General features: G+C 45.6%; 1 protein-coding gene across 3 annotated transcripts in view; it reads right to left on the bottom strand.

The window, feature by feature from the left end:
• Positions 1 to 1,112: 1,112 nt before the first annotated feature.
• Positions 1,113 to 10,702, bottom strand: part of LRRC46 (leucine rich repeat containing 46) — a 38,670-nt gene continuing 29,080 nt past the window's right edge. For 2 of the 3 annotated variants that reach the window (XM_033918709.1, XM_033918710.1), the window contains 3 exons: positions 8,920 to 8,989; positions 7,459 to 7,616; positions 1,113 to 2,577 (listed from right to left, as the gene is read on the bottom strand). In XM_033918709.1, coding sequence (XP_033774600.1) covers positions 2,120 to 2,577; positions 7,459 to 7,616; positions 8,920 to 8,989 — 686 coding nt within the window. In that variant the 3' untranslated portion in view covers positions 1,113 to 2,119. The remainder of the gene's footprint in view (positions 2,578 to 7,458; positions 7,617 to 8,919; positions 8,990 to 10,702) is intronic. The other variant, XM_033918711.1, reaches the window with a different exon arrangement.

Below are 10,702 nucleotides of genomic sequence, written 5' to 3'. Positions count from 1 at the left end.
CATCTAATAGCATTATAGAAATGATACCTACTAGTAGCAAAGAAGTCTGAGTACAGGTCAACTTCACCAGGGATGTACACTTCAGAAACTTTTTCTAAGAGCAGTTTGGCATACATTAAGAAGAACTTTTTCGTCAGTTCTGCTTTAGCTGAACAAAAGTGTAAGAAACTTACACCCAGAACAAAGTCATAAAATCTCAGCCTAAAGCAGCCAGGAGTAGTAAAGCAAGTGACTCAAGAACTCGGGTCAGTTAAAAAAAAACAAACAAACTGGTAACAGCAAAAGTTCCCTTTTGGATCATCCCTAACTCTATGATCCAAGTGGAGCTCAAATGTGAGTTTGATTTTTTTTTTAAATTACCATATATACTCGAATATAAGTCAATCCAAGTATAAGACGAAGTACCCTTTTCACTCCCCAAAAAGGAGGAAAAAAGGTTAACTTGAATATAAGAACGGGGGGGCGGTGTTTAATATTCATGTACCCTGCTCCCTCCCCTGCCAGGCTGTGCACTCAGTCCCCCTCACTCCCTGCCAGGCTCTGCACAGCCCCCCTCCCTGCCAGGCTCTCCACCCTGTCCTCCCCACCAGGCTTTGCCCTGTTCCCTGTCCTCCCTCTCTCCTGATGTCCTGCAGGCTTCCATCAGGCCTGCTATGTGATATGGTGGACTGGAACAGGAGGGATCCCTCCTGTCCCAGCAGACTGACAGTTTTTTGTGTTTTGTTTTGTTTTTTTACCTGCCTCCCCCATGCATCTTTTTGAATCCCTGGTGGTCCAGTGGTGTACCGGACAGGAGCAAGCTTTCTGCATTCTTGCCTCATACTGAGCCCTTCCCTGAATGGCCACCTTGAGTTCTTCCAGCTCAGTGGTGCACCGGGCATGAGTGACCTTTTCTTGCTACTGCCTGGCGCTGAGCCGCCAGTTCTCACGAGTCCTGCGAGAACTCAGGATAGCTATTCAGCGAGCAGCTCAGTGCCGGGCAGGAGCAAGGAAAGTTCTCTCATGTCCGGTACACTGCTGGGCCGGGAGAACTCGATGCGACCATTCAGGGAAGAGCTTAGCGCGGGGCAGGAGCATGAAAAACTCACTCCTGCCTGGTATTCTGCTGGACCACCAGGGATTCAAAAAGGTATGCGAGGAGAGGTGGGAGGGCGGTAAAAAAAATTGACAGAATCGGCTGGTACAGGAGGGATCCCAGCCAACCCCACAAGGCCATACAGCAGGCCTGCGGAGGCCTGCAACAAGACAGGGAAGGGGGCAGGTGGGTGATGACCCAAATATAAACTGAGATCCCCATTTTTGGACCTTTTTTTTGGCCCATAAATCTCGGTGTATATACGGTACAAGACAATTACAGGAAGAGGACAGCTGCAAGTCCTTGATGGGAAGGATGACTGGAAAAATGATACTAGGCCTGTGACAGGAAGGGAAGGTGATAGGTAAAGAATGACAGGATGGGGACAAACTTTACCCTTGTGTCATTCTCTAAAAGCATGAGGTGAGCCTTAAAAAAAACACAAAACTGTTCTAACCTAGATGGAACAGTATCTATAAAATGTTAGTATCAATATGTAAAAACTTAACACATCTTAGACAACTGAATTCAGTGATTACAAAAAACTTCAGAACATGCTATTGGATTTTAAATGAAGCACTGTTCAATGACATCATTGGCTGATTGGCAAAAAGAGTCTTATCAGCTAATCAGACTATTGCCATCTGCAGTGTCCTTCTATCATGTGACCAGTTGCTCAAGCATCTTACTGCAACAGATTTATCAATTGTTGCTAGCATCAAGGAACATTTCCAACACTTATTTTCCTGTTCATCTACTATACAGTGTCAGTTCTCTTCCCAGATGTAAAAACAGAAGCAACTGAATTTTTGAGAAGGCTGTATCAAAACCAGATTGAAATGGAAGGCTCTATTTGTGATTTACAAACGACAGTTGTCCAGAATATTGTCCCTTTTTATACTTTTTTAATACAAAGATTTAAATACAAAATAAGTGTTTGAGGTTTCGGCAAATGAGGACAGAGCCCATGAGCAAATGAGGTCTGTGAACATGAAGGAGTGGTACAGGCCTTTGATCAGTCTCAGGTTCCCAGCCAGGGAATATTCACTTCTTTGGTCCTGAGGCTGCTGTTTTAGATGATTGGTTGTTCGTAACAGATTGGGGTAGGATTTTCCCTGGTGGATCTTTCTTGGACAGTAGTGTCTCCCTTCTCATTGTATGGGCCTTCACACTTGCTCTCTTTACAGGCCCAGGGGGTGAGGTGCATTCAGAAACCACAGAAGGTTCAGACTTGAGTTTGTTTGTGGACCCAAGAACTTTTGTTTTGGAGAACTTTACTCCTGCAACTCCTTGTGCACCACTCGTTACAAGATTTGGAACTAGGAGATCTTTCTTGGGCCTTTGATGCTGTTCAGGATTTGGATGAGGAGAATCCAGTGGGGCATTTCTAGGCTGCAGCAGATCAGATAACTCCTCCAGTCGGACCTCGTGTTCCTTCTGTGCATTTCTCCTCCTCCTCGCTGAACGATCCCATAACACTTGATGCAAAAACTCAAAAAACCCTGTAAGAAGAAAAGATGTAAAATGAATCTGGGAGCCTCATGAGTGCTGACAGGAAGCAGGGACTGTCTTTTGCCCATCTGAGAACCCACTTTGGAGCAACCAGCATTCTTTAGCACTCTCCAGACCAGTAGAGGTTAATCTTTACGAATGGGTATATATCCAATCATGACCAGCAGGTGGAGACTGAAAACAAAACTGTGGAATAGTATATAATATATTCCCTTGTCTATTCTCATCAGTCTTCTTTCAGTCTCCAGCAGGTGTTGAGTGAGCTGTACCCATCTCCCTTGGTAGGGCTGTTGGAATTTGTTTAGGGGGTTTCTAGTCCCTGTTTTTGGCTGAACAGAGCTTGGGCGGGCCCTGTTTGGGGGTCCATCCAACCTCGGGGGTGTCAAACCCGGCGGGTCTCGAGCAGAGCCCCTCCCCCCCACATTTTTTTTAGAGGAGCCTCAGCAGTCATACGAGTCCTTACTTAGAGCCCTCAACACAAGGTTAAGGTTCCATGAAGGACAAATTTGGTGCACAGGCAGAAACGATCACTTCAAGAACTTTGAAATATCAGGGTGAGAGGGCAAAGACCCTCCAATTCCTTTAAGGAATTAACCACCAAGCCTTTCTCTAGCCCTTTCTGAAGGAATGAGACGATTGCTGTTTTCAGAGCCTTAACTGGCTCTCTGTTCTGAACACCAGCAACTGTTGCTTATGGAGCGAAGAAAAGTGGCTATGACCACCTCTGAGTATCCTTTTTGCACTAAGGCCATGCGCTCAAGAGCCATGCCTTAAGCCAGGGGTGTCCAATGTCAGTCCTCGAGGGCCGCAATCCAGTCGGGTTTTCAGGATTTCCCCAATGAATATGCATGAAATCTATTAGCATACAATGAAAGCAGTGCATGCAAATAGACCTCATGTATATTCATTGGGGAAATCCTGAAAATCCGACTGGACACCCCTGGACACCCTCGAGGACCGACATTGGACACCCCTGCCTTAAGCTAAGCCTTAAGCATTCTAGATTCTCTAAGTTGACTTGACCCATGAGAGCAATGTCAGATGGAGAGGGAGTATCAGACTCTGGTCTCTTTGCAGCCGAACTAAATCTGCATACCAAGGGCGACATGGCCAATTTGGAGCCAAGAGGATCACCAGACCTCAATGTGTCGCTGTTCTTCAAATAGTTCAGCCTATCATTAACCAAAGTGGGAACACATACAATAGATCCCTGGTGGGTCAAAGTTGTAGAAGAGTGTCAATACTGGTGCTTCCCCGCTCGCACCTTGACCCAAAACACCTCGCCTCTTTGTTAACTCCCCTTTTCTGATAGTCTGTATATTCTTGCTAGCGACTTCGACCAGTTGTATTTTCAAGCCGTACCTTCCGGCAAACTGCCCCATTCAGATTTACCGTGTTCCAATCCAATGTATCTTAGATATCTTGCTCCAAAGCCAAAGTACCTCAGATTCCTGGTCCCAAAGCTTGTTTCTTATATCTTGTTCTAACATATGTATCTTGTTGTAAACACATGTCTCCTGCTGTAAACACTGCACTTTCTCTAGGCACGACTCTCATTGTAAACCGCTTTGAACTTAGGGTATAGCGGTATATAAGAAATAAAATTATTATTATTATTATTATTATCCCACAATGCACTGGGAAGGAGCAGGCCCACCATTCAGAGGAAGGTGGGCCTGCCAGATAGAGGGAGGACCCATCCTGCCATTTACTAAGGTGAGGGGGGTTAGGGGGTCCGGCGGAGTTTAGAGGGGTGTTGGGTACGCATTCGGGGGGGAGGGTTCAGGGGGTGTTCTTCGGCAGGAGGGCTTGGGCTCCCTCCTGCTGATGATCGGTGCGGGGAGGTGTTCTTCGGCAGGAGAGATTGGGCATCTCTCCTGCCAATGATCGCGGGTGTTGGTGGTTTGGGGGGTTTCTGTCTGGCAGGAAGGATAGGGTACCCTTCTGCCATTAATCGCGGGTGTTGGGGGTTCGGGGGGGTTTGTGTCTGCAGGAGAGATTGGGCATCTCTCCTGCTGGTAATTGTGCAGGGGTTGGGGAGGTATGGTTTGTGTCCGGCAGGAGAGATTGGTTACCAGTGTGGGGGGACGGATTGCCTGGGCTGCTAAGCTGATCGTGGCACTGCCAGGAAGGTTAGAAGAGATCGTGGCAGGAGAGATTAGGCATCTCTCCTGCCACAATTGTTACCGGTGCAGCAGCCGCGATCAGCTCAGCAGCCCGATTCAGAACTTATATCTGTTTTAACTTGGTCTAAGTCAAAACATATAAGTTCCGTCTGGCAACCTGTCAAACCTTTTGGTTATGGCTGCCAGACGACTAAGTCTAGGTCAGCCTACCTTCCGCCCTATCCATTCCTCCAAAAACACCCCTTTTCACTCTGGGCGTACAGAGGCAGTGGAAAGGCCTAAACTGATTTTAGATATGTCTAAAACCAGTTTTGATTATCGGTACTTGGACGATCTGTCATTTTGATTGGCCAAGTACCAACTTAGGCCATTTTTTGTACGTTTTTAAAAAATTTTTATGAGCCCCTTACTGTATTTAATAGAGCAAAGATCTGGTCCCACCGATGGAGGCCAGCGTTCGCTATCATGTTGCATCAAGGAGTTGTGGACCACATCTGCACAACTTCATGCTCAAGGCTTTGAGAAACGTTTTAGATAACTGATAATTTGCACTTTTGAGCATTTGGTACGGTGTGAATATTGAAAAGTTTCTTTTGCCTATGAAATGATTTTACCTTTTCTAGTCATGAGTAAGCTTTGGCTTCTGATGGGGTTCTGAGGCTTTATTCATTCTTAATTTGAGGAATGAATCTAAAACACATTCCTATCTTTTTCATTTTTGAAGCTGTTTTTTGTGTATCAATATTGAACAGAGTATCTTTTGAGGCAAGGTGATAGAGATGAGGTACTGGGATAATTTGCAACAAGTGGCAGTTATATTCCCCAAACAGCAAGATAGTAAAGTTAGGAATTTCTATGAAATATTCTACATGCTTCTCTCCTCTCCACTCCTTCCTGCCCTCCATAGTCCTCCCTACCCTCTTCTAACCCCTTCCTCTGTAATGTTGCCTAGAGCTTGTATAGGTATGTGCGACACATAAATGGAAGAAATAAAATAAAAATAGTGATGGGAGTAACTAGCATGGAAGAGATACCCAGCAATCACTATCGGTTCTAAGCAGTTTGTTTAAGGGAGTAATGTGCTCTATTTTGGTTTATGTTTTTATGTTTACAGCTGTTTCAAGATACAACTAGACTGGTTACTTGTTCTTAAAGGTGAGATTGTTACTGCCATTTTTAAAAGGTTTCACTGCCTGCCTGTGCTATGGAGGATCATATTTGATTCTTGTTTGTTGCTGCTTTTTAAAAAATACTTGGTACTTGGCTAATTGCTTATTCCTTAACCTAAGCAAAGTTTTCATGTTTCACAGCAGAATCTTCTGGCGTTACTATTCATGGTGCTATAATTCATTTGGTAGGTATGTATCAGTCTTCTTTCATATTTCAGGCACATTTTCTTTGGAACTCTATCTATAGATGTTCAACTATTTTAGAAAGTACTAAAGCTGTGGTTATTTTCTCTGGCCTTTAGATGAGTTTGATTGCTTTCAGGCATGGACGGACAGACTGGATAGGCCATACGGTCTTACTGCCTTCATTTTGTCTCTATTTTTATTGTATTTAGGTGCATTTGTGTTTTACAAATTGTCTTATTTTTTAATGTTTGAGAATAGCATTAGGATTAATTTTATGTTTTAGAATTGATGTACGGTATATTATTTTATTGTAAATCACTTTGCTGTTTTTATTTGAACAGCAGAATATCAAGAAATAAAATTTAACCTAATAGCCCTTATGTCTATGAAAAACCATTGGGGATAACCTATACAGAGTAGCAGTTACAACCCAAAAACATGGTACTGCTTTACCCAGGTTCGTGGAGGGACACAGGGGAGAGGAGTCTGCAAATTCTCACATGAAGCCAATCTAACCAGTGGACAGTGCACTGCTGAGCCAAATTGATAGGCTATTTTGGTCTTTATATGCCATCAATTAATTAATTGTTTACTACAAATTATTTGTCTTGCTTGTGCTTAAACTAAATAGATTCACAAAGTAGGAACACCCTGTTCTGTGTCTTTATAGTGCTCATATGTAGGTCTAGTAGTGCTATAGAACTGCTTAAAAGTAGTAAAGTAGAGGCCGACCAAAACCAGATTTTTCAGTTTCAGATGAAATTGAATCTGCAGCTGAAATTCACAAAACTTGGTTTTGGCTGAAACAGAAGACATAACAGGCCTGGTCCGAAGAGCAGCCACTCTCTCTCCGCTGCTTACCTTAAACTCAGGTGCAGGAGAGATCTCCAGTTGCTCCTGCTGCTTTCACTGTCAAACTGTCACTGTCTTCAGCAGTAGTCTTGTCAGCCATTTTGACAGTAGAGACAGCAGAAGCAACTGGGGATCACTTCTACCTCAAGTAAGACTACCTGTGGAGAAGGGGTAAGGGAGAGACAGACAGACAGCTCCTCTGGGGAGGGACATTGTCCAGAATTTTGGATTCAGCTGAAAATGAAATAAGGCCAAATATGCATTTTGGGCTAGTTTCAGTGCCAAAACTGAAATTTGGGCAGCCTCTAGGGTAAAGAAAGGACAGCCTAAGCTTTTCATTGTTCTCTTTGGAAAATTGCAATGAGATACAGGGACTTGATGCTATGAGTGGAAGAAATATGAACTGGGAGAACAGCTATTGTTTAGTATAGTTTTAATTCTGATAAAACTAAGTACAATCAAAAATCAAGCTTAATAATAATAGTGCAAGCAACATATAATCCAGTGACTAAAATATACAAGTATAAGGCAATTGTACCTTTGTTTGTATTTAATGGTGTAGGGACTTCTGTAAAGTCATGGTCATCACTATCGGAGTTGCTATTGTTCTTGACCATCTGCTCTTCATTCCCTTTGCATGGAACAGGCTCCCCATCTAATTCCTTCAGGAGGGGTAGGGTCTGTACCACCAGCTCCCTGAAAGAAAGTTATCTGTTACCCAGCACATCCAAACAGAAAGGGGAGAAGCTTGCGTTTGGGGGTGGGTAGTTAATGCTTCTCTTTTCTTTTCTAAAAGACTTCACAAAGCTGCCACTAGTTTCTCAGCCAAAATGGCAATCTTTGTTTCTCAACGTGCCTAGTGTTTCTCTCACAAATGCATGCTGCTCGAGGAGCGCAGAGAGAGGGGGGACATGATCGAGACGTTCAAGTATCTTACGGGCCGCATCGAGGCGGAGGAAGATATCTTCTTTTTCAAGGGTCCCACGACAACAAGAGGGCATCCGTTGAAAATCAGGGGCGGGAAACTACGAGGTGACACCAGGAAATTCTTTTTCACTGAAAGAGTGGTTGATCGCTGGAATAGTCTTCCACTACAGGTGATTGAGGCCAGCAGCGTGCCTGATTTTAAGGCCAAATGGGATCGGCACATGGGATCTATTCACAGGGCAAAGGTAGGGGAGGGACATTAAGGTGGGCAGACTAGATGGGCCGTGGGCCCTTATCTGCCGTCTATTTCTATGTTTCTATGTGTGACTCAGAGGCCAGTGCTCAAAGCTGCATGCAGATGGTTTCATGATACAACAGTAATGCAAAAATCTAGCTCAGCGATGCTTTAAGAAAATCATATTTAAATTATATGTGTGGCTGATTGATGCTATTAAAAAGAAAGTGGAGGGAGGAATGTGTCTGACACATGCACACAAAGTGTTTGTGGTAAGCATGGCTCTTGTGAGCGTGCACAGACAAAAATGGAAGTGTCAGGGTTCATCAGTACTTTTTCTTTAGCATCTAAATAGCCTCACAAATATTACTAGCATGGAATTTTTGCAAGGTTCATACTTGGATGCGGATGTGTGCTTTTACTTTTGGTTTTGCTGACATGCACGCATGTTTGTTCTTTAAAACTTGCAGGAACTTCTGCTTGTTAAAGAAGACAAAACGAACAGTTCAATGTAACAAACTGACAAGAAATCCTTTCCTCACAACCTTCTATGCTACCCCTGATCTGGCGAAAACTTTTCAGTGTTACAGGCCATTGTTTCATCTGTGCATGCCAGTGCTTCCGTATGTGCACTGCAGAGCAGTACTTATTGATCTCATTGTCATACATTTCAGTGTAATCTTTACTATGCACTTTAACACAGGCGCTCAAGCCCTTTGAGCATCTGGGGCACAATAGCATGTGCAAATCTGATAACTGTATGTTAACACTGATGGTAGTTTTGAGCATTGCCCCCTCTGTGTCTGCATACTATAGTCCTAGCTAGGGGTTTTTCACCTGTAGCCTTTGTGTTTCGTGCACTCATTTCCTAATAGATGAAGGATAAAGAGACTTGGAGGTAGTTCATCTGCACAAAATATAAAAGTGGGTAAAGGTTGGTCAGTAGCAATTATTTCATCAGAGAAAGAAAGCTCTGGGGGATTCTCAGAAACAGGGTGGATCCCATCTGCCACATATTCCTGAGGGACTCTAACCAACAGGTTAAAGCCTCATCTGACATGAAAATCCCTGAGAGGTCCTCACAAGATAGAATCCTATCTAACACACAGATTCCTGAGGGGCCTTCTTATACAGAATGGATCACCATCTATCACACATCTCAATAAGGCCTTATATTTATTGATTGGAATTTATTCAGTGGCGTACCAAGGGGGGGGGGCGGGGGCGGTCCACCCCGGGTGCAGCCTTAGGGGGGGTGCACAGCCGGACAGGTCCGGAAAATTCCTGGGCTGCGACGACACTAGCGGCATCGGCGCCCCCCCCCTCCGCGACGGCACTCAACAGCATAGGCGCCTCTCCTCCGCGACGGCACTCAGTGGCATCGGCGCCCCCCTTGCCCCACGACAGCACTCAAGTTCGGCCTCCTTCTCCCGGCATCAGCAGAACTTCAGATCGGCAGCAGGTGCTCAGTCAAAAGCTTCCCCTGACTCAGCTTCCTGTTTCCGCCCAGGCAGTTCAGTCAGGGGAAGCTTTTGACTGAGCACCTGTTGCCGATCTAAAGTTCTGCTGATGCCGGGAGAAGGAGGCCAAACTTGAGTGCTGTCACGGGGCAGGGGGGGCACCGATGCTGCTGAGTGCCATCACGGAGGGGGGGCACCAATGCCACTAAGTGCCGTCATGGAGGGGGGGGGGCCTTGCCGATCTTGTGTCCAAAATCGGAAAGGTGAGAAAGGGAGAAAGATGGGCCTGTGGTGGATGGAGAGTTTGAGAGAAGGGGCAGATGATGGACGTGGGGAGAGAGAAGAGGGCAGATGATGGAAGGAGGGGGGAAAGAGAGAGAAGGGGCAGATGTTGGAAGTGGAAAGAAGGGGGAGAGAGAAGAGGGCAAATGATGGAAGTGGGGGGGAAGAGAGAGAAGGGGCATATGATGGAAGTGGAGAGAAGGGGGAGACAGAAGAGGGCAGATGATGGAAGTGGAGGAAAGAGAGAGTAGGAGCAGATGATGGAAGTGGGGAGAAGGGGCAGATGATGGAAGTGGGTAGAGAGAAGAGGGCAGATGATGGAAGGAGGGGGGAGAGAGAAGAGGCAGATGATGGAAGTGGAGAGAAGGGGGAGAGAGAAGATGGCAGATGATGGAAGTGGGAGGAAAGAGAGAAGGGGCAGATGATGGAAGTGGGGACAAGGGGCAGATGATGGAAGTGGGGAGAGAGAAGAGGGCAGATGATGGAAGGAGGGGGAAAAAGAGAGAATGGGCAGATGATGGAAGTGGAGAGAAGGGGGAGAGAGAGAAGAGGGCAGATGATGGAACTGGGGGGGAAGAGAGAGAAGGGGCAGATGATGGAAGTGGGAGGAAAGAGAGAAGGGGCAGATGATGGAAGTGGGGACAAGGGGCAGATGATGGAAGTGGGGAGAGAGAAGAGGGCAGATGATGGAAGGAGGGGGAAAGAGAGAGAATGGGCAGATGATGGAAGTGGAGAGAATGGGGAGAGAGAAGAGGGCAGATGATGGAAGTGGAGAGAAGGGGGAGAGAGAGAAGAGGGCAGATGATGGAACTGGGGGGGAAGAGAGAGAAGGGGCAGATGATGGAAGTGGGAGGAAAGAGAGAAGGGGCAGATGATGG

The sequence above is a fragment of the Geotrypetes seraphini genome, chromosome 13, assembly GCF_902459505.1.
Source record: "Geotrypetes seraphini chromosome 13, aGeoSer1.1, whole genome shotgun sequence".
Lineage (NCBI taxonomy): Eukaryota > Metazoa > Chordata > Amphibia > Gymnophiona > Dermophiidae > Geotrypetes > Geotrypetes seraphini.
This window is presented reverse-complemented; position numbering and strand designations above follow the sequence as displayed.